General features: G+C 47.6%; 1 protein-coding gene across 1 annotated transcript; it reads right to left on the bottom strand.

Moving 5' to 3' along the window:
- Window positions 1-3,251: 3,251 nt before the first annotated feature.
- LOC125940822 (uncharacterized) lies at window positions 3,252-22,945 on the bottom strand. The gene is made up of 4 exons (XM_049657417.1): window positions 22,576-22,945; window positions 21,914-22,171; window positions 3,489-3,708; window positions 3,252-3,427 (listed from the first exon to the last, which is right to left on the bottom strand). The coding sequence occupies exons 1-4, from the start codon at window positions 22,927-22,929 to the stop codon at window positions 3,252-3,254; spliced, it is 1,008 nt and encodes a 335-aa protein (XP_049513374.1). The 5' UTR covers window positions 22,930-22,945.
- Between the last annotated feature and the right edge of the window lie 1,515 nt (window positions 22,946-24,460).

Genomic DNA, 24,460 nt, shown 5'->3' with positions numbered 1-24,460 from the left:
GTGTCATGGCGTCGAGCGAAAGGCCAGAAGAGGAGCCAGGCACGTCCAAACACTCAGACATGTCAATAGGTTCGACACAGCCGAGGCACTCGTCGCGAAGCAGAGTCAGCGGGTATTGGAACGGGTTGTCCACTAGCATAATTGTTGTACCAGCGGCTACGTCAAGAACGGCGAATGGAAGTGGTAGAGATTTGCGGTGAAGAAAAACAGATGAAGGCGTGAACAGTACCGAGGCGTCGGGCGCCGATGGACACAACAAAGCGACTGGTGTTGAAGTGCTTGGTGGCAGATCAGTATCGGCGGCGACAATAATCTGTAAAGGGGCGGGAGAGGCGGCAGGCAGAGTGGTGTTAACGACAGACAGAGCAACTTCGGCACGGGCACAGTCAATGACGGCACAGTGGCGCGACAGAAAGTCCCATCCCAGGATGACATCATGGGAGCAGGAAGGCAGAACAAGGAACTCAATTGTGTAAACTACGTCCTGAATAACGATCCTAGCGGTGCATGCGGTTGAAGGTTCGATGGGCTCCGTGGTGGCAGTACGAAGTACAAGGCCAGAAAGTGATGTGGTGACCTTCCTAATCTTACGGCAAAGAGTCTCACGTATGACGGAAACCGCAGCGCCCGTGTCGATGAGTGCGAATGTAGCGGCTCCTTCAACCTGTATTTCTATAATGTTTTGCGGCGATAGCGGAGGTCTTGGGCATTTCGACAAGCGTGCAGCTCTTGCCTCCGAAGCTGCAGCATTTAGTTTCCCTCGTTGGAAGGCGGGCGACGACGCATCGGCGATATCGAACGGCGACGCGGTGATGGTGAACGACGGGGGCTGAAGTTCTGACGACCGGTCCAGAAGTTCGGCGATGGGTTCGAATCAGCATGCTGGTGGGATGCAGGTACCTGTGGCTCAACGACGACGTCCTGACGCGCCAGGCGACGGCGACAAAAGCGCGCCACATGTCCCGCGATACCGCAAGAGAAGCATATCGGCCGATTGTCCCGCGTGCGCCATGGATCTTGCGGCCGGAAGTACTGAGGGGGCATTTGAGGGACAGGGAGAAGCGCTGGGCGCGGTGGCGGCGCCGAGTATAGGGAGTGTCGTTGGTCTAGGACGCGACACGACTTCAGCGTACGTCAAAGGTGCAGCAATCTGAGCTGCTGCAGCAATCTGTTGGACTGGTGGAAGGGCCTCTGCAACCTGCTCGCGGATGGCCTGCTGCACGGTTGCAGATGGCCTGCTAGTAGTCTCGACCCACCGTGGTCTTTTTCGGACATCACCTGCAGCCTCAACGGCTACCAGCAAAACGCACCATTCCAACTGCCGAAGCTAAGTTCCTTGTGCTGGATCACTTGAGCACAGCGTACCAAAGCCACCTACACGCGTGCACAGAGGGTCGGTGTGTGCACAAACAGATAGCTGCGTAGCGGCATTCTGCATACCCTCCCTTGATGTATCATGGACTGGCCGCCGGGATCGCGTAGTTTCGTCTACAACAGTACAAAGTGCCGCAACAATACCGCGGCTTTGCGAAAACTACGGGCCTATCCTGCACGAGATATCGTGGTGCTGATGGACTCAAAGTCAGCATTACAACGATAACATCTTCGCCTACCTCGAGAGAAGTTTACAAGGCAGTCTCTAGCACTGATCAAAGATCTAATGCCATCCCACGTAGGAATTGAAGGAAACGAAAAAGCTGACGCTCTTGCACGCCTAGCGCTGACAAGTGTCCCAAAAGTAAGAGCACCAAGCATTTTTCAGAACTCTAAGGATGCAATCCGTAATCACTTCAGGGTGATCCACACAAAACCTGCGTCTGAGTGATCCATCTACTTACTCGCGAGGAAGCGACGCTGTTGTGCCGCATCAGAACCGACTCTGCGTACACCCCGGTTTGGTCATTCAAGACTGGACGTTGTGCTTGTAGGTGAGACGTGCCGTCGTTCCTACTCAGAAGGCGGCTAGCGGAGCGGCGGCTGCGACGACCAGCGTGGCTGGCTTCCAGAACGACACTGCGCGTGCCGAGCTTGCGCCCCGAGCACGCGCTGCGCTTCTTTATTTTTCACTTCGGTAGCCGGCGCCAAGGCACCGGCTGAGAGCGCCGACCAAAGCGCTCCGCGCTGCGGCGTTGGTGGGCGCTACATGCTTTCTCGCTCTGTGCCTTCTGTGATGATATCCGCCACATTGAACATTTCATTTGGCTGTGCCCACAGTTCGACACAGAAAGAAACGCGATGGTCGACAGCCTGCAAAAGAGTGGCCTTTCGCACAGGACCTTTGCAGACGTCGTTTTCCCTGGAATGCTCGCGGCAATCAGGAAGAGAGTACAACTAATGATGATTGCCTTCCTGTGAGACACGGGGTTCATCGACACCTGGTGACTCAACCCTGATCTCAACTCATAGGAGGCTCGGGCGGAACAATTGCCGGTTATGTATGCCAGGCTAACCCCGCCTGCTGCAACACCACCGCCACCACCCCGAAAACCATGGTTTACGATTTTAAGCCACGTGCTCCTTTCTACAGAGCGAAGGAATGTCAATTGGCTGTGATGTTCAGGTGAAACCAACACCTTCTTTGAATGACCACACAACCAGCATGCGAGAATAGACGCTCGGGAGCTACAGATTTGCTGGAATCGGGAACTTGATCGTTATGTCAAATACGTGCTCCAAACCGTCGTGCATGCTGTGCCGCGTCTTTCGTGGACTGGGACGACGATCAACCACTGGGTTGCTATAGTACGCTTTGAATTCGATGGCATTTCAAGCCTCCGGCTTCGGGTGGCGTGTGGGTGAAGTGGGGGAAAGCATTCCGCTCGGCATCACTCGGGACTCAGAAGAACAGTCGACAGTCGCTCTAGCACAGCCGCACAGTCACTGCTCGTGCGCCGCCATTCCAGTACCATTTCAAAATTTTCGCGCAACTCCTGTCAAACTCCCGAAAACAATTAATCGAACATGTCTAATCGATTAAGTCGATTAAATGAAAGGTGGACGTCGATGAATATTGATCGTTTTGCGGGATATTTTTAATCGATTAATCATTCATCGATATTTACCAACCCTATGCATGACCACCAAAGAGGCGTTCTAGAGTATTGCACATTCAGGAAGGACTTGTCCGGAAAGGGACAAACAGGTTAATCTCGCGCAGCGGATGTCAGGACTAGATAGCGCTGCACCCCCCTTACATGTTACGCCCCGAGCTTTCTTGAATGAATTTATTCTCTCTCTAGCCAATGGCGCGCTCAATCATCGGCGATGGGTGAGTCGCGAATATGCTTGTGCGGCTTGCCGAACGAGGGCGTCTCGGGCGCTTCCTGCAAGGCCGGAATGGGCGCCAAGTGCCAGGGTATGACGACGCCCACCGGCGCCAACATCTTCTCGGGAGACGCCAATGGAGCCGTGGTCGCGTTCAGGCACTCTGCAGCACGAATAGTGGCGTTACTCGCACTGCTGGCGCGAAGCGCAGCAGCGAGGCTCACCGTTGGTGGCGAGCACCGTCCCGCTGGGGCACTCGCAGTGGCTGTACACGCAGCGCGCGTTGGCCGACCGGCAGTCGGCGTGCTTCGCGCAGCGAGCCCGCAGTCCACCCTCGGGCTTCGCGTCGCAGTCGAGGCTGTCGGCCGAGCGGGCGAACCCTTCGCGGCACGCGCACCAGCCCAGGTTGACCAGGCACTCGCTCTGCGACGCGCTGCACTGCTCCTGCAGACGCGCGCGCGCAGTGCTTCTCAAGCGTGTACAGCCGTTTCGAATTCGTGGCCGCCGCCAATAATCTGCCGCTTGTATGCGACGATAAAAGGCTGAGGACCAATAGAATCATGAGCCAGGACCAGAAGGGCAGCTATGACGTCATGGCCTGGAGCAGGTCTATGTAGATGTGTTCGCAACACTGCGCAGCGAAGACGTTTTCAGAAGGCAAAGCAGGAAACAAGGGGGTCAATTTTCACTTTCAATTCGTTTTCAACTTTCAATTCGTTTTTTTGCTCTGTTTTCACTAATGAAGACTGCTCTTCCATTCCCTGTGTCTCCGACCTTAATTATCGCTTCATGTCTCCTATAAGTATTAGTGTTGATGGCATCTCGAAACTAATACGCGATTCGAAAGTGTCTACATCGTGCGGCGTTGATAATATTAATTCTAAAATCCTAAAAAACACGGCAGCTATGTCTAGTCAGATTTTATACCACGTTTTTCAGCAGTCTTTATCAACTGGTCTTCTTCCTGCTGACTGGAAGATAGCCAAAGTCATTCCGATTTTCAAAGATGGAAACAGGCACTCTCCTGGTAACTACCGCCCCATTTCGCTAACATGCATTTGTTGTAAGTTTCTCGAGCACATCATTGCCTCCCATATTTTCAACCATCTTGAATCTAATAACTTTTTCTTTCAAAATCAACATGGTTTCCGTAAAGCGTTGTCTTGTGACACTCAACTATTGGAATTTACGTCAGATTTACATAATGGCATGAATAATAGCAAACTTATTGACTGCATTTTCCTTGACTATGCAAAAGCCTTTGACAGAGTCGCTCACTGTCGCCTAATAGCTAAATTAACTGCTCTTAGGATCGATTCATTAACATTATCCTGGATTCGTAATTTCTTATCTAATCGGCGGCAGTTCGTATGTGTTAATAAATTCAGCTCCTCCACATCAGTAGTAACATCAGGTGTACCGCAGGGTAGTGTATTAGGCCCTCTTCTTCTCTTCTTTTCTTAACATTTATTAATGATTTACCCAGCAACATTTCTTCCTGCATAAGACTTTTTGCGGATGACTGCGTAATTTACAGAACCATTGATTGTCATGGTGACCATTTAACTTTACAAAATGACCTTCACTTAGTTAATCAGTGGTGCGACCGTTGGCAAATGTCACTTAACACATCTAAATGCTGCGTACTTTCCTTCACTCGCGCGAAATCAGCTCTTAAGTTCCCGTACAAAATCTGTTCGGCTGAAGTTCCTCGTGGCTCTACTTGCAAATATCTTGGTGTTCATTTCTGTACTAATCTTTCCTGGTGTACTCACATCGAGAAGATATGCGCTAAAGCTAACAGAACTTTAGGGTTTTTACGTCGTCATCTGCACCTTTCCCCCTCTACCATTCGACAACAGACCTACCAAACATTGGTACGCCCTCAACTAGAATATGCTTCATCGATCTGGTCTCCTCATCAACAGTACCTAATAGACAAATTGGAATCCATCCAAAATCGTGCTGCCCGCTTTATAACTTCTAATTACAGTCGTCAATCTAGCATTACCCAAATTAAACGTGATATTTCCCTTCCCGACTTGGATTCCCGCCGCTCTGTTGCCCTTCTATGCCTCTTTCATAAATACTTCTATAACTCGTGGTCCAGCCGTTTGTCACTTGAAATTCCTTCTCGCACATCTAGTCGACTTCATAATCATCTCAGCTTCAGGCGCATTTTTGGCCGCACACAGTCATTCAATAATTCTGCATTGCCACGCGCCATCGCACTATGGAATAACCTTCCAAATGATATTGTTTCAGTAAACGATTCTGCCAAATTTCGTGAACAATTGCAACTTCATATGTTCTCTTGACTCTGTATTAATATATTTTTTTTATGATTACCAGTGTTCCTATTTCCCTTCCAAGGTACAAATTTACTTGTTCTTTCCTACTATGTAGTTATTTTTATGCCGTATTTATTGCCTTTTTTCTGTAACCCCCCCTACGCAATGCTCCACTGGAGCCTGTGGGGTAATATGAATAAATAAATAAGTAAAGTGAACACGCAATGAGTCGCGTACTTTTGCACAGTAACTTCTGTCCGCAGAATACTCAACGCTAAGTGCAACGACAATTGTCACATTTTGTGTAGCCACGCCCTTTCTCTACCACTGTGCGACTGACGCTTGGAACGTGGGCGAACATAGCTGTGCGTGTTCCAAAAGCTTCAACATTCTTTGAGGAGCAATGGAAACAGTCACGTTGGAAAATGAAAGTGCTGACCGAAGCTCATAAGTCATCTCCGTTTTCATTTTGCTTTACCTCGATTACAGAGACCTCTTGACCTCTCGAATCGGCGATGATTATATGGTGCACTCTCCGATGTGGAAATATTGCAATACAAGGTGCATGTAATCATATCACCAATTATATGAAATTAGGCGGTTAACTCCAATGTATTATATAGGAGGTGCTAAAATAGGGCTAAATGTTCTCAGGTTACCCAGATTTGTTGTTAGTTCTTGAAAGTTTTGACAATTTATTGCTCGTACACCCGCCACGGTGGCTCAGTGCGTCGAGTACGAGGCCACTCGTTAAATTCTTGAGCGCATTTCTATAAGAGCGAAATGCTCGTGTACTTAGTTAAAGGCCCCCAGATGGTCCAAATAGTCTCACACCATGGCGTGCCTCATAATGAGGTCAATGCTTTGGTACGTAGAACCGCAAAATTAAATTTCAATTTAGGACGGAGAGAGCACAAGGTGCTACTCACAATTGACATCTTTATTACGGTATACCAATACTTAAAAAAATACAGGCATAAAGAGCATGCGCATGAGCATGCGCATCATGACACACGGATCGAGAGAACAATGCCACACAAGAGAGTCTAAAAATGAAAATTGAGCGTTGTGCAGACCAATAGAATAGACCTTCATGTATTCTGATCTTGCAAAATATGCGTCTCATAATTCTCGGGCCGTGGTATCCCGGCTCCTTTTCTCCTTGAGACGTGCTTGACAGGTGCACATTTTGTAGTTGTTCGCAGGTGTGTGTCGCGGTTAAGACCGCCGGGGTAGCCGCTCATTAATAAAGCGGCCAGTCTGGCTGACAAACATTGCGAGATTTCTAGGGTGTCTTATAAACTATGCCAACAGTAGATTCTAGAAACTTTACATGTTTCTTTTCGCAATCTAGTTCCTAATCATTTGTGATACACTTTTGCATAACCATGACAGTTTGAAAGGTGCAGAAAAAACAACTGGAACATGATACGCGGTTGCCACGTTCTTAAACTTGTGAGCAACCCTATGACTATACGCTTCAGGCCTCTTCAGTTGCGTGACACAACTGCTGTTGCTATCGCGCCGCTTGCCTTTCAGTTTCTCAAGTGATGCCTCAGAAACCGATGTCAACACGAAACATGGCTGGGTACTTAACTGCACAACAAAGCTATTATTTGCGGTGTGTGTGCACGATTTCATCAGAGCATATTCGAAACAAATCAACGAAATGGCGCATTTCACAGTTTTCGAGTGCGATTACCCCTGTCAATTTATACGTGCGCGTGGCGAATACAGCCAGCGGGCGTGACGTGATCGAAAAGATAGCTGCAAATTAAAAAAATTGCGCACATCTCATGCACTGTGGGAATCGACGTTATTCGAAGCATTTTGCAGGCAGCTGGCTGTGCAGCATAGTTTGGGATCCTGCAAAGCGTTACCAGGTGACCAATGCGTTTGTGTAAATCCAGTATGTGTGAGTGTGTGGCGCGAGTACACTGAACTGACATTAACGAGAGAGTATGACGACAGCAGCAAAACGACGACGAGTGCATGATTTCTACGAACGATAGCAGTGATGTGAACGAGCGGCATGCAGGTGCGAGCTGAGTAAGCAGCGCTGAGACGAAATGCTCACTGGCGGCAGCACGTCGTACCACTTGGAGGACGCCAACGGGCGACTTGACGGCGATACTGCAACACAGCCCGTGTCCTTTTCAAGCCATTAGGACGAGCGGCCTGGTGCAGCCTGGGCCAAGCCGTGATGACGCTGCCAAGTACGAAGCAGCGTTGCCGTGCTCGGACACCATGTGCACCAGGAAGGCCTCAATGTTCGATCAAGCAATGTGGCAACGACGAGAAGGGCCGCGAAAGTCGGGAGAAACGAGGACGCGTAGCGTTGCTAATCGGAGCTCAGAAATCAACGCTCGTGGAAAAGTTGCTTTTTAATCGCTGTTTGAATGGATGCAACCACCGCCCGGTGTCCTGCTGCCGAGATGCCGGGATCTTCTTACGCTTGCCACCTGACTCGATCAAACGTATTTACGAAGCTGGAAAGACGATGCAACGACCATAATGGCATCACAAACACGAGCATACAGCCATCGGCCCAAATTAGTAGACAACTTGGTTCACTAGGTCATCATGAGTCTTGTTATGGTAATTATGGTAATAATGTCATGCTGTGCATGCATGTATGCCATGGATTTATGTCTAAATTGCCATGCATGCCATGACATGCATGGGAATCATGTCATGGCTTGACATACAAATATGTCATGATATGCATTCATGACATTCATGTCAATCATTTCATGACATGTATGGCATGACATGTCAAGTTATTTCTGTTGATTAAAATCTTACTTTCACCGAATTTCTCGCATCTTCAGAATCATAAAAAGCATACACCTGCAAAACTTAATTTAAATTGAATATTTCCTTGTGAACACAGATTACTTGTTTTTCTAATTATTAAAATGTATTACTTCCTGTTTGTATGCATAGATTTTTGTAAATTGATGCCTACCCGTCTGTGTACTCGCATGTGAGCACCCGACGCCTTCTGTTGCCTTTGATGGGTTTTTTATAAAAGGCTGTGATTTTTGGGCTGGTAAAGTTGCCTGCGCGCAACGTTTTACTCAGAACTCCACCATGTAATTCGTTTCATGGTAAATAAATTATCATTCAAAATCAATTTAGAATTTCAATTTCTAGTGAGCTTTAATTGCTAAGTTTACAGAATATGAACTCTATGCGAAAACTCGCTGCAGGAACATCAGATATGAAAATATCAAGTATTTCATGTCTATAGCGGGCATGACAGGTCAAGCAATTATCCAACCACCGGAAAATTATGCCTGGTGCAACAAATAAAACAATGAAAGAAGTGAATCCGCTAAATACAACGGTATACATCAAGCATGATCACACCCCGCCGTCTACCATCCCACTCATTTTATTAAAACATTTCGCACACGTTATTAAAATTTGCAGCACAATTCTAATCAGAAGTTTTCCAAGATCTATGCGACATGTTTCAAATATCCTTACTTTCATCAATGATTTTGCTGTTGATGCGCACTAACCTTGTCGTACAGAATTGTGTACAAAGTGACTTACAGGATTAATGAACGAGATAAAAGGGAACCGAAGGGCCCGATTTTTTATACCGCGAAGCTGTTAAGGGCTCAGTCTTCGATGGTCGCGTCCGGATGCAAAAAAAAAAAAACTCACATTGGCCGTATGCTGTATGTGCGAGTGAAAGCGCACGGCGGAGAGCAAACACCACTTCCGTCGTGCTAAAGGTCGTGGGGGGCGTTTAGCTGCGGCACCAAATGCGTATCTTGCGACCGGGCGCAAGGGGAACTGGCGACTCAATCTCCCACGCGAAAGGAGGACAGCGGGAAGGCAGCGCGGGAGGGAGGGGTTGCGGCTTCTGCTCTGCGAGCAACATGTACTTTGCGCGGCGCCGGGCGGTCGTGCGCACCGTATCTTGAAAGCGATCTGCAACACGGCTCCTACTTTGTATGCGCTGTGCTTTCGCCGCTCAGTTTCCGTTGAAACGACAGACCGCATGAACCTTCGCTGACTGCTGCTGGCGCGCTTGCTCAGGCCAGCGTTTTGACAGCAGTTGTGTGCGGTCACACAAACAACGCGCAGAACTGTTGTCGACGGCGGCGGCGTTTTGCCCGCGTTCGCACCGAACGCGCGCGGCGTTGGTGACGTTTTTATGAAGAACGTGCCAACCTTTGCCGTACACCCTATGGTGGTGTACCGTAGCGACCATAAGGCCATGGTCCCTGTAGTCACTAAATAAATGAAAACCACCGGATCATACATATTTCTCATTCTTTAATAGTTCAAATAACCAATTACACGATCACATCGTAATAGTCATAATTGGAGATACATAATTGCCGCCATAGTACAGCTTCGCTGGACTTCCATCTCCACCCCAGCGGAAGGGCTGACAGTTTTTTAATCCTATTATTACAGTCAATGTAGTGGAAGATGAAGACGCGTGCGCGGAGGCTCGCCCTGAAGCCTGTTCGATAAACCCCGTTTCTTTCGCGTCGTAACAATGTCATAAGAAGCCACCAAGGACAACATATGGGAAATTGCTTGTACCTAATAATTGAATTAAAGAAATGATAAATTAATGGAAATAAAAATGGATGAAAATACATCTGGCCGCAGGTGGGGAACGATGCCACGTCTTCGCATTATGCTTGCGATGCTCTTACCGATTGAGCTACCGCGGCGCCATTTTCCCATCCACTTCCTGGGGTATTTATGTTTTACTACTAGGATTGATGTCACACATGCTTGTCAAGACGCGCATAGTCAGAATATATCCAGTTTAAGAAATGCATATCATGTCATTTAATCTATTAATATATTTATGACATTCATGTCGTGGCATGATTGTCATTCATATCAGGCTCATTATCTAACGTGTGAAGATATCCATGGCATGAATGAAATGACATATGAGTCACATGAATGACATATATGACAGGAGATGATAGCGTCGTGGTTGTTTCTTTAGCTGGATATGCATCAAGAAATGTGGCGAGACATGCGTGCATGACATGACAAAAATGAAATGTCATGACATACTGCATGTCTTTCCGTCATTCGTCATGTCATGACTTACATGATATGTCGTGTAATTCATGTCATAACACACATGCCATTTATGTAATGGCATCTATGGCATGCCATTCGTGTCAGCTGATCATGCGCGCATGTCATGTCACTAATATCCAGATATATATCGAGATAAAAAACGAGCACGACGGCTTCAATTATCTCATTCATACTATATTTATGTCATGACATACATGTATGTCATGATGACATGTATGTCATCAATGACATCCATGTGATGTCATTGATGTCACGACATATCATAAATGTTATGTACGCATGTCCCTCATCCCTGTTCTGAGATATATCCCCTTCAAGAATCGACCACAACGGCATCACGACGTAGGCGGAGAGATTGATTGATTGATTGATTGATTGATTGATTGATTGATTGATTGATTGATTCAAAGCGCCTAAAGTTCGCACAGAATGCTTCGCATAAAAGAACTGCATTTTGACATTCTTCGGGCGCTTGTGTGTGAAGATTAAATCTTCGCAGTTGTGTCTAAAAACACTTAAACGGTCCCTGAACCATTTCTTATCGAAGTGGAGAAAGACATTTGAAGTGAAAACAGGCTATTTCAAAAGTAGTTTGCCGCAAAAAGTACTTGAATGCGTTCAGCACAAGCGTACTTATTGACAATCAAACTTCGCTGTGCTGCCCTTCCTTCTCCAACGCCTTGCACTGCGAAGGCTGTGGCGGGGCGGGGCGGGGCCACAACGCTCGGCTTTTGAAATGTCACCGTGACGCGCAATTCAAATTTCATTGTGAATGTTAACGTAGACGCCACGATTTCCGAACTTGGTGCCTACGACGCGCTAGCCGAATGCGGTTGGCCTCAGCGAGCCGCAGCGCGCTTAACCAGTGGGTGCCGCCACGAGTCCACTAGCGACCAATAGCAGCCGCGTATTGGAATGGGCTTTATTGCGAAATAAATCACACAGAAAAGAGTGAGGATCATGACTTCTGTTGAAAAGAGAGCGTTTGAGAGAAAGGTGACTTCGCCCTCCGCTTGCGAGCTCCACGCACGACAGCAAAACTTGGCTGAGATGTTCACAGCAGCTACCCGCGGAATATGTTCTTTCACCAAGCCCGAGTTCAGGGTCCCTTCAAAACTTAAGCCACAAGAAAAGAACACTCTTTGTTACTGTTTTATCCAAACAAGAAAATCGTCGACGTATATATATATATAAACCTGAAAGAAGTTATTTCTTGTTTCTATTATGTTAAAAGCATAGTATAGTTAAGCGGACACTAAAGAGGAGGATGATTTTACCTGTAAAACACCACGAACCACGAGAAGACGCTTAGCCATAAAAGGCGCAAGGAGGGCAAACATTGGCGGCAACGCCGCCTTGAGATACCAGCTCGCCATGACGTCACCTGCAGGGCCTAGTTAATTATCTACAAGTGTACTCTAAAGGAGGAGGGAGCCAAGGACTGAACTCAGCCAACGCAGTCCAACTGCGGAACAATATTTTGAAATCTGTAACGGCACAATGATGTGCAGGCGTTGAGGTTTCAGTGCAAAATTCAAAAATGCAACTTCGGCCATCATTTTCTTTACTGACCATCAGCCCATTATCGCGAAACTAACGACAATAGCGTTTTAACGAATACTTTATCAGGCTGAATTCATTTAGTGTTTCTCTTTAGTGTCCTATTAAGTACAGTTGAAGGCGGCGACTCACCTTAGTACTGAGATCGATTTCTGAGGCTTCAAAAACTGGAAGGCAAGCGGCGCTACAGCAACCGCACTTGTGTCACGCAGGCCTGAAGCGTCATAGGGCCGCTCATAATTTGAAGAATGCCATGTTCCAGTTATTCTTTCTGCACCTTTCAAACAGTCAAACAGTGTATCACAAATGATCAAGGAACTAGACTTGTCAAGATTCTAGAACGTAAGGTTCGCGAATTGTATCATGTGGCAAAGTATACGTCAGTCAGACTGGCCGCTGTATTAAAGGGACCCTGAAACGATTTTGACGATTTTGTACAAACGTTCTGATAATTAGGTTACGCATTTAAGCGCTCCGCGTAAAGCGTGCAATTTGTTATAACATTTTAAAATGTGCGTCGCTACCGATCGCAGCGGCGCCGCTCCCCTGAGTTTTAAGCCGCCCCGTTCAAATCCTAATGGTTAGCGCAATCGATGTCATTTGGGCGAGCTATGCGATTGGCTACCTAGGTTACGTCATCAATAATTTTTCTCACTTTATGGTGCACAAATGTTGGTCGTAATAGTTGCAATGTTACCTTGTTTCTATAAAATATAAAGTACCAGAAAGAGAATGCACTTTATCACTACACTCAAGCACTTGCGGCACACAACAAGTATCGTCTGCTTGTGTTACAACGTGCTCCTTGTTGACGCGAGCTACGCGCCCAGTGTTGGTCTCGCAGTTTGTTTTCGCGAGCACCTTGAATCGCCCTTGTTGCGTATTGGGCTGCGAACCTAGCGACTGGCAACATGTCAAGCTGTGACGTAAGGCAACAGGCGAGCGGAGTGGTATCCGATCGGCATCAGGTTTGCGACTGTCACTTCCCGCCGGAGGATTACTGCCGCAATAGAGAGTTTTAGCGCGTCCGAATTTCCGGTAAACGCAGGCGGACTGGGCATTTTGCCAGCTGGGCGAATGCACAAACGTGAGTGGCCTGCAGGGTGCAGACACCTGATGGCACAGAGCTCAACAGACTGCAGCTAGAGGACGATTGCCTCAGTGACATAGACTACACATAATCAATAGGAAACCAAGCAGAGTCAACACAGAATCAACAGGAAAGACAAACACATAGCTAATATAGCAGTAATCAAGTGTATTCTACTTTGCCGCTGGTGTAAATTCTCGGCATCAGTGTAATCGTGAACTTTTTAAATGTGAACGTCTTTTTAAATGTTTAAAATGTTTTATTGTTTTTATTTACAGCTACTGTCAGTCCTTACACAGGGCTATTACAGGAGTGTAATAGAAATGTATAACAGTTAGCATTCTGGAAAACAATCGTAAAATATGTTTTGCATTCCAATATAACATGTGAAGGGACAAATTAATAGCACTAAATGAAATATAAGCAAATTATTAGCAAATAAACGTACCAAGTCACATATAGACAAAACATTGTATTCGCAGTTACAAATCAGGATGTCAGCTATGTGTTTTATGAATGAATCAGTTGATGAGGATGAGACGGTTTCGGACAGAGAATTCTATTCGCTGATAGCTCCTGGAAAGAAGCTATACTTAAAACAAACAGTACGAGCAGCAATAGTACAATAAACATTGAATGGCGGTGCCTAGAGGTCTCGCTGCTAAGACTTTCAAAATAGTCGGCGTATTTTACATGAAATTGACTATTAACAGTAAGATAAAAAATATTTCAGCCTTTCGTATTCAGTCCTAGCCTGTAATGTGGGTAGGTTTGCAAGTACACACAGTTGAGAAGGGGAGTCCGACCGCCGGTATTTGTTGAATGTAAATCTCACTACTAGAGGCTGCACTTTTTTCGACTTTTGAAACGTTTGTAGCAGAGAAAGGATCCAAGACTACCTTAATTTTCATATTTAATTATTGGTCTAATTAGTGTTTTATACGCTAAACGTTTTGTTTGTTCTGTCGCAAACGGCAAATTACGCCTGAGACACCAGAGCGATCTGCTGGCCTTAGAACACACATAATTTATGTGATCGTTCCAGCGGAGATCATTTTTGAAGATCAATTGCCAAGGTGCTTATGCTGCTCAACTCTTGTAAGTTCATAATTGTCAATATAGTAAGTGTAGTTTACATAATTTTATATGCGAAGCATTTCTTGGCGAACATTTGCCACTTTGACATGCAGTATCTATCTATCTAGCCGCCCACGTCTTGGTGCGCTCGTGGTCGTTTCGTTAACTTGGTATGTACCAAAATTGGCACAGTGTCACAAGAGTGTATGACAAATATAAATGATAGGTCACGACATGTGCGTCATGTAGGACACGAAATAGCCGCCCACGTCTTGGTGCTCTCGTGGTAGTTTCGTTAACTTGGTATGTACCAAAATTGGCACAGTGTCACAAGAGTGTATGACAAATATAAATGATAGGTCACGACATGTGTGTCATGTAGGACACGAAATAGCCGCCCACGTCTTGGTGCTCTCGTGGTAGTTTCGTTAACTTGGTATGTACCAAAATTGGCACAGTGTCACAAGAGTGTATGACAAATATAAATGATAGGTCACGACGTGTGTGTCATGTAGGACACGAAATAGCCGCCCACGTCTTTGTGCTCTCGTGGTCGTTTCGTTAACTTGGTATGTACCAAAATTGGCACAGTGTCACAAGAGTGTATGACAAATATAAATGATAGGTCACGACGTGTGTGTCATGTAGGACACGAAATAGCCGCCCACGTCTTGGTGCTCTCGTGGTCGTTTCGTTAACTTGGTATGTACCAAAATTGGCACAGTGTCACAAGAGTGTATGACAAATATAAATGATAGGTCACGACGTGTGTGTCATGTAGGACACGAAATAGCCGCCCACGTCTTGGTGCTCTCGTGGTCGTTTCGTTAAGTTGGTATGTACCAAAATTGGCACAGTGTCACAAGAGTGTATGACAAATATAAATGATAGGTCACGACGTGTGTGTCATGTAGGACACGAAATAGCCGCCCACGTCTTGGTGCTCTCGTGGTCGTTTCGTTAACTTGGTATGTACCAAAATTGGCACAGTGTCACAAGAGTGTATGACAAATATAAATGATAGGTCACGACGTGTGTGTCATGTAGGACACGAAATAGCCGCCCACGTCTTTGTGCTCTCGTGGTCGTTTCGTTAACTTGGTATGTACCAAAATTGGCACAGTGTCACAAGAGTGTATGACAAATATAAATGATAGGTCACGACGTGTGTGTCATGTAGGACACGAAATAGCCGCCCACGTCTTGGTGCTCTCGTGGTCGTTTCGTTAACTTGGTATGTACCAAAATTGGCACAGTGTCACAAGAGTGTATGACAAATATAAATGATAGGTCACGACATGTGTGTCATGTAGGACACGAAATAGCCGCCCACGTCTTGGTGCTCTCGTGGTCGTTTCGTTAACTTGGTAGGGCACACTGCTTCGCATAACATCGATTCCCAACGGGCGTGGGATCATTTTTTCTTTCTAGAGACTGGCGTAACTACGGTTCGTAGTGTATTTAGCTCCATTTGTCATTCATCACACCATTTCTTAATCATATGTTAGTTGCCGTGTAAGTTTTCCTGGTCAGCTACTGTTCCTGCTTTATTGTGTATAATGCAGTCATCTGCAAAGAGCCCGATGGAATCGTCTATGTAGGCGGCCCAGAATGCTACCTTGGGGTACTCCTAACTCAACAGATGAAACTCGAAATTTCGTGTCTCTAGTCTCGACATACTGCTCGCGAGAATGAAAATAAGGTGAGAACCAATTTGTAATGGTAGCATTGTTAAACATTACCTCAACATTTCTCAGCAATTCACGGTGAGAGACTTTATCGAATGCTTTTGCCTTGAAGATAATGTCTGTCTGTCCGCGAGAGATTATGGTTTCCAAAAGGTGGTGTACTAATTCGATGAGGTGAGATTTAGTAGTTGATAAGTCTTGTCGAAAGCCGTGTTGGCAATTAGACAATAAATTGTGTTCGTTCATACAATTTAAAGATGTTTCGAGATAATTTGCTCAAGCCGCTTTGAGCAATCATTAGTAATCGAGACAGGGCGATTTTATAAATTGACAGGACTGCCGCTTTTGAGGATATTAGCTTGCTTCCACACCTTGGGGAAAGAACCGCTACGAAGAGGAGACAGAAGTGTTAATGTGAGATGTTTGAATTCCATTCGGCGTACCGGCACAGAAACTCATTCGGGATGCCATCGGGTCCGGGGCTTTTCTTTACGTTCAAATTTAGCAAGAGTTTCAGCACACCTTGTTCGGAAATTGACGTCTGCAATAGGTGGCCTTTCAGATGCTCGGCATAATACTGTTATCTTCTGTGAACACAGATGTCAAATATCCGTTGAAACTCTCAGCGGCTGCGCCGTTGAGCGGCGAGCATTCGACGATGGGTTGACATATCTCCAAAGTTTGTCAGGTGCCTCTTAAAAATATCGTGATTGTGACGCCGAACAACTTTTGTTTGGGTTCTTTGGTTGCTTGAGTTCCTTGCCGAGACATCGAATGGTGGATCGAAGCTGAGTGCGAGGATTATTCTTACAGTTCTTACGTTTGCGTTTTAGTTGTCTTTTTACGTGCATTATTTCTCTAGTTATCCAAGGACTTCTATTACTATTTATCCTTAATTAATACGCTTAGGTATATACTGTTGTATACGAGACATGACAAAATTAAAGTACTTCCAGAGATAATATGGGCTCTGATTAAGCTGGCAAAGTTCAGAGAATCTCTCATAAGAGTCCTTAGTTAGGGCAATAGAGCATTTAAAGGTTCGAGCAATATTAGCTCTGTGTTTGGCTTGTTAAGCTCTGCGCCACCAGGTGCCGCACCGTGCAGGCCGCTCACGTTCGCGCTAAAGACCTTTCACTACAGTGTTATGGAGAGGCTTTAGTTTACGCCTCCGCCCAACCCATCGAAACGTCCAGCTGGCCTGTGTTTACCGGGATGCCCGACACGCTCGGCGCTGCAACAGAATGCTCGCAACGGACACTGCTTGGATAGCAGTCGCTGGGGATCGACTACTATCCATGAGGCACCATGAGGCAGTGAAGGCGGCGCTTAGCCCCGATCACTCGGCGAACGAGTTTTAGTAGAAAAGGCACGGCTAGGGTGGACGGTAGCTTGTCATCGTCCTTAGTTCTCGTAATATGAAACGCTTCACTTAAATTGTGGCGCGAATGTTTTACTTTAGCTGTACCCTATGCGTCTGCAAAATTTATCCTAAGCGTTTCAGGGACACTTTAATGAGTGCCTGAAAGAGCATAAGTGGTCTTAACCAACAGGAACAGGCTCGTATTTAGCACGACACTGCAAAATATGCGCATATAAAGCTCGTTTAGACAGATCACCACATTGAAAAGGAGCGGGGATAGCACTTGCGCGAGAATTATAAGCATAATTTATAATATGATGATCAACCATTTTTATGTCCACTGCAGGACGAAGGCCTCTCCCAGCAATATTCAGTTACCCCTGCCTTGCGCTAGCTGATTCCAACTTGCAAATGTCCTAACTTCATCACCCCACCCAGATTTCTGCCGTCATCGAAAGCGCTTTCCTTCCCTTGGTACCCATTCTGTAACTCCACCGGTTATCTACGCCCAGCTCAATTTATTTCTCTAAATTAATGCAATTAGAACATCGGCTATCCCCGTTTGCTCTCTAAGCCACACCGCTCTCTTCCTGTCCGTTACGCCCAAGATTTTTTGTTCCGTCGCTCATTGCGCGGTCCTTAACTTGTTCTCGAGCTTCTTTGTTAACCTCCAAGTTTCTGCCCCATATGTTAGCACCGGTAGAACACAATGATTGTACACTTTTCTTTTCAACGACTGCGGTAAGCTCCCAGTCAGGATTTAGTAATGCCTGCCGCATGCACTCCAACCCATTTTTATTCTTCTGTAAGTTTCCTTGTCATGATCAAGGTCGCCTGTGAGTAATTCAAATGGCTCACTGAGCGAAAAAGCCGACGGCCGGCGTCTGTAGCATGCGAAACGGCACCTTAATTCCCACTGGCTGCGACGCCACGTCACGAGCGCGCCTCGATGGAGTTCCCATTGGCTACGACGCCACGGTTATAAGAGCGGCAGGGAACACCGCTTCAATGGCATGAGGGCATCACCGCGACGCCAAATCGCTCTCCGCGCCCGCGTTCTAACTGTGCCTCAGTAAGGCCAAATCAAAACGCGCCAAGCGTGTCAAGAACTCGAAGAACCGCTCAGCGCCGTTCACTTGGAAATTAATGCTTTCGCATTTACAACTTACAACCAGTGCTTAGGTGTCATCGGACTTTTTCAAGCATAATATTGACGCGAGATAGGCTGGCACCTGCGGCCGCTTCAACGAGAACGACGAAGTGTACGTGCTCTGGAACGCGCGCTCCCAGAGTGTCAGCCTTGACTAAAAAGAACACCGTTTTGCCAAGGCTGCTAACTTCAGGACAATATCTCCTCCATCTTTGATTGAATGTTATTCCATCTTCTCCTGCCGCTTTTCCCCGGGACATGTCTTGCAAGGCCATTTTACATTGCTAGTTATATGAGGAGCCCCTCTATCCAGTCCATCACTACTTCCAATAAAGGTAGCGTGGCTGCTCAGGGTACTGTAAAGGTTAGTATAGAATTATTCCACTACTTTTGCTATATCATCAAAATTGCTGATGAAATTACCCTGGTTATCTTTCAGTGCATACATCTTCAGTGTTTATAATATCACTTGGTTCAAAATGTGTCAGTGTTGCTATTGCTCCGTACAACACTGAGTGTTGTTTTTTGAGAACGTTTTTTTTTTTGTTTTTTTTTTTTGGACATTGCTCTCTTGATCTGTCCTTCTCTACGCATGCTCCTTATACATATTTTCCCATAAGTAAATGTGTGACCTAACAAAAAAAAAAAACACCGCATATCCACGGGGTGAATGATGATGAGTGGGCGAAGCTCCGGAGGGAATCATCGGTAAACTGTGAATCTTCCGTGTAATTCGCCCAGTCTCGCCGCACTAAATCAAACAATTGACTTCCACCAATGACACGCGCCATATGTGACGTCATTCCTATTTTATAACAGCGCCCTTCATTATAATTGCACCATCTCCCGCTTAAGGGAACGCTAGCACAAACGCGTTAGAAACGTGCAGTACTCTAAGGGGAAGAGGCCACAGCGTCTTACGCAGCCGTTTACACATGCCGGAACGTGCACCGCGTTTGCCGACGCCATCAGCGTTTATGAATACGGGGGTAAGGCGGAGAGGCCACAGCGTCTTACACCAGCTTCTTGCACGGGCCGTAACGCGCTAGCACAAACGCGTTAGAAACGCGCAGTCTTTCGTTAATGTTGGGTATTTATTGCCATCGTGGTGCGTCTGTCCATGTGCGCTTCGTGGCGTATTGGTTAGCGCCACGCGTTCAGAAGCGAGGGGTCCGTGGTTCGATTCCGCTACGGCCACAACTCTCGGAATTTTTTTTCTCATAAAAGTAGACGTGGCTACCTACTACGACGACTACTACTACTACAGAGGAGGGACAGACCCACACCCTAAGGAGCTTCGCCCCTAAAAAATCACAGCATATCCACGGGGTGAATGATGATGAGTGGGCGAAGCTCCGGAGGGAATCATCGGATCTCCCGCTTAAGGGGACGCTAGCACAAACGCGTTAGAAACGTGCAGTACTCTCTAGTAAGGGGGAGCGGCCACAGCGTCTTACGCAGCCATTTACACATGCCGGAACGTGCACCGCGTTTGCCGACGCCATCACATGACTGCTGAGAGAGTATACCCCCCGTATTCATAAACGCTCCTCGACTTGAACTTGACTTGCCACCGCTTTGGGCAGCGCGTTCGAAACGCGTTGAAGGTAAGGCGGAGAGGCCACAGCGTCTTACACCAGCTTCTTACACGGGCCGTAACGCGCTAGCACAAACGCGTTAGAAACGCGCTAGAAACGCGGCCTTTCGTTAATGTTGGGTATTTATTGCCATCGTGGTGCGTGTGTCCATGTCCGCTTCGTGGCGTAGTGCTTTTTTTCGGTGTCACGGAAGAAATTATACAGGGATACACTTGACATGATCATACCGGTTCCCATGTATAGAGCCATAAACAGTGGAGGACAGGGACATGACGTTTTAAAGCGTGTTAAAAAAATGCAGGTGCAGCCAGGTACAAAATCCTTTTTCTTTAAATTACATACCGGGACTTTGCCAGTACGGGGCTTTTTACAAGAAAAGGGTTTTTATTTACCTTGGGGAGCAAACTGCCTTATATGTAAACAACTGGAAACAATCGATCACGTTTTTTTGCATTGTTGGGAAGGGGTTTATTTTTGGGACGTTCTTCAAAGAACACTACAGAAAGAATTGCCCTTAAATTCATTAGGTATTAGATTTTTAACTGTAGAAAATGAGGACGGACTGCCTTTGGATCTCATTATGCTAATGGGCCTCCACTGTTTATGGCGGGCTCGAATGGCAGGTTTTTATTGTGAGCCTGACCGAAGGCCTGCGCGACAACTTTTCCGGGAGGATGTTTCCAAGTTCATCGATGTAATTAAAGATCAGGAATGCCCCCCGGATTGGCTGACGAGGATTGAGCCCCTCGCAACTTTAAAAGAATTTTAAACCTGACATGACATGGCAGCCAAAATATGGCTGACCGCACAACATGGATGCATGCAACTGTGAAAGTATGTGTATATGTATGATTATGTATTTTGTTTTTTGGCAAGAACTGTTGAAATTGGTGTCCACAAAGTGAAAGTTCCGGCAATAAAGAAAAAAAAAAAAAAAAAGCTTCGTGGCGTAGTGGGCTAACGCCGCGCGCTCGGTAGCGAGGGGTCCCTGGTTCGATTCCGCGCTACGGACACAACTTCGGAATTTTTTTTCTCATTCTTCTCAGACTGGTTACACACTACTGGTTACACACCACTACTACGACGACGGGGACGGAACGGGTTCCGCTATAAGGAGCTTCGCCCCTAAGATGTCAGTTGAGAGTAGCGCGCCTTGTCCTGTCTCCTTGTGTCGTCCTGTTCACGCTGACATGCATTGCGCGTAGATTCGTTTTTAGATGAGCCCAAAATTAGCCCCGCAAACCGGTGAAGGGCTTCTTGTCCCTTCGTGACTTCCTTTAGCGCAACTCAGTTTGAGTATGAAGGGAAAAAGGGACAGGTGACAGGGTGAGCGCTCACTCTGTCACCTGTCCCTTTTTCCCTTCATACTCAAACTGAGTTGCGCTCACCCTGTCACCTGTCCCTTTTTCCCTTCATACTCAAACTGAGTTGCGCTCACCCTGTCACCTGCCCCTTTTTCCCTTCATACTCAAACTGAGTTGCGCTAAAGGAAGTCACGAATACGATGCACCAACTTGCCCAATCCGCAGTACTTCTTGTCCCTGCTGACCGTGTCGCATGCTGCTCTGCACTGCGCTCACTTTCCGCTGATCCCAAGCACGGTGGAACGCGTTCGCAGCTTGCATAAATCAAGAGCACGCTCGAACGCGGCAGCAACGTAGATGCTACATTGCTGCTGCGTTCGAGTACGGCCATGACACGGTCGAGGTCCGACTCGGTAGACAAGTGATACAAAGTGAACCTGGAAGTAGCAGTGGCCCCCGAGCCGGACCTTGGGCCAGCACACGGTGTGCACGGAGCGCAGGCGCAGGGGGTGGCGTTCGTCGACACATGCGCACTGTCCCTGCACGCAGCGGGCACCCCGGGCCTCGCACTTGCCATCCGAGGGCGTGCACGTGTCTGTCAGCTCGCTGTGGACAAGGGCCGTGTCCGAGGCCACCTTGAAGTCCGCGAACGTGTTGCACTTGAACGGGTACGCGCCGGACTCGGTGGGCAGCACCTGCAACCATGTAGCCCTTATTGCCACGATTGTTTGTGAGCCACGGTGCACGAACGCTATAAAATTGCTCACCTGGGTGGAAAAGCTTCGGAACACTAAGTGAACGTGCACGAACAATTAACGTTGGTAGTCTGTGCTACATACCCGGCCAGAGGGGGGTGTTGTCCGCTTATATATTGAGACGCTCTCCGACCCTGACCGAAGAGGCACGGCGTGCCGATCTTACATAATCGGCACAGGTAAGCCAGTGTTGAAACTCGTACGCCATGGGCGTGCACGGTTCTAGTAAATTGAATGCGTCGAGCTCGTTTAAAGCGGTGAATGTGAGAAGGGAAATTAGGCTCCCCAAATGTGCATTCAGCCGGTATGCGTAATGATGCAAAACATGGTCAAAGACAACTCGCCTGCCACCCGCCGATGCGTAGCACGGACACCTTGGCGATGGTGCGGCCGTCGTCCATGAGTGTACTTGTTTCCTCGACATGGCCGATGTCGCGCAGGTCGCGGTCGTACAGCGTCCAAAAGACTGCGCCGAAGTTGCTGTATCCCACGGTGCAGGTAAGCGTAAGCACTGGCTCGCGCTCGTCCAAGCTCAAGTTCTTGGGTGTAACGCTAGCTGCACGCTTGAGCACCGTCAGCACCGAGGCCAGCGCGGCCGCCGGCTGGCCCGACGCGGCGGCCTTGCCTGACGACACGACAGCCTGGCCCGTCCAGCAGCACAGCGCCAGGATCAGCGGGTAGGCGACGAGCTGCGCCATGGCTGCCGGCCTATGGAACGCGATGCTACCCATCTACCCACCGTGGCGATGCGGATGATGATACTTACCGCTTCTTCCCGAAGATGCTTTCTCGTGGGTGTGACGCACACGACACATTATCGCCGAAGCATCTCAACGAAGAACCTGTGTCAAGCGCGACGATTTAAATCAAAACAAGCCTGCCTAAGACCAAGATTATGCGTTGTCGGAGGCTGCACAGCTAAAGAAAGACGAGGAGCTTCACCCGTCACGCACCGTTTCTCAGTTCGGGCTTTCAATAACTTGGAATAATCCACTCATTTCTCGGCCAATCACCCACAGCGCATCCACATGCTCGCCGGACAACAGCACTAAAGGCGCTTTTGAGCGCCTTCCCTGGGCCACAGGGACGCCTGTATATTGCAGCTATAATAACATTATTAGAGACACAAAAGGACAACATTGTTTCTTTTCCGAAATTGTATCTTACTTCCGTAATTTTATTTATTTTGTAATTATTATTGTGATAGCAATTATATGGATATTCCAGGCGACTTTTCGTCGTCGCCGTGATGTTTCGTATAATTACGATAACAACGCGGCCGTGCACTGTGGGTGCGAATGAAAGCGTGAGCCGAGGATGGTTGCTCGATCTCGCGAGTGAAGAAGGAGGGAAGGTAGCGCACCGTCTTCCACCACGCGCAAGACACCGCGTCGTTCTCCTCCGCCGGGCGCTGCGTATGGCAGTGCTGCTGAGCAATGGCTATCTCGAAAGACTTGTGCTTTCAGGGGCGAAGCAGCCTTGTCCCTCGTCGTCCGTAGCCCTGGTTTGCATGGAGACCGCTAGGGGCGCTGCAGTGCACAAGTGCTATATAAGCACTGTATATACTGTGCACATGTACAGTATGTATATATATATATATATATATATATATATATATATATTGTGAGGTGAGCGCCCACATGTGCCGCCTATCTCATCGCTAGCGCCACCTACAGCGCTGTTACGCCGACTCAACGCCAAGCCCAAAGGAGGCAGGGCTCTCTCCCATTCGCTACGATCGCCGCCACGGACGGTCACGGTTTTTGGCGCGTGCCACTATGTTCTAATAAATAGTTCGTACCCTATTATTCTCGCCTCAGCCTTCACGCCTCAGCCATCACGCCCAGCCCTCACATCTGGCGCAGTCGACCCCTAACCTCAGCCAAGCCATACAGCCACGGCAGCGCAAGAACGCCTTTCGAACGCCAGCGTCGAACGCCAGCAACATCGCCAGCGTCGAACGCCGGTCAGTACGCCTTCTCAACTGCATCCGTCATTGTACTTACGCACTCACGCCGCCGAAGACTCACGCCTGAAGATACTCCTGCCATTTTACCGCTCGTCTGTGTAAAGCACGGCCGTCATAGGAAGAGTGCCGTGAATATTGACTAGCCCTAGTCGACAACTAGGCTTAGCGATCACTCGCCTAGTCTCCCGTGCGCCCAGCCTCGTTCCGCAACGCCATGCCGGGAATTGTGTGGCAGAATCTCGACGCGGTGACCATGTCGC

This window comes from Dermacentor silvarum, chromosome 10 (genome assembly GCF_013339745.2).
Source record: "Dermacentor silvarum isolate Dsil-2018 chromosome 10, BIME_Dsil_1.4, whole genome shotgun sequence".
NCBI lineage: Eukaryota > Metazoa > Arthropoda > Arachnida > Ixodida > Ixodidae > Dermacentor > Dermacentor silvarum.
This window is presented reverse-complemented; position numbering and strand designations above follow the sequence as displayed.

Bases quoted from the DNA above. Each gene is read 5' to 3' on its own strand.
- LOC125940822 (XM_049657417.1), bottom strand. From the start codon at position 22,929: ATGGCGCAGCTCGTCGCCTACCCGCTGATCCTGGCGCTGTGCTGCTGG. The intron at 22,172-22,575 runs GCGAGTTGTCTT...ACATGGTTGCAG, and splicing joins TACGCATCGGCGGGTGGCAG to GTGCTGCCCACCGAGTCCGG. The intron at 3,428-3,488 runs GTGAGCCTCGCT...TTCGTGCTGCAG, and splicing joins GACGGTGCTCGCCACCAACG to AGTGCCTGAACGCGACCACG.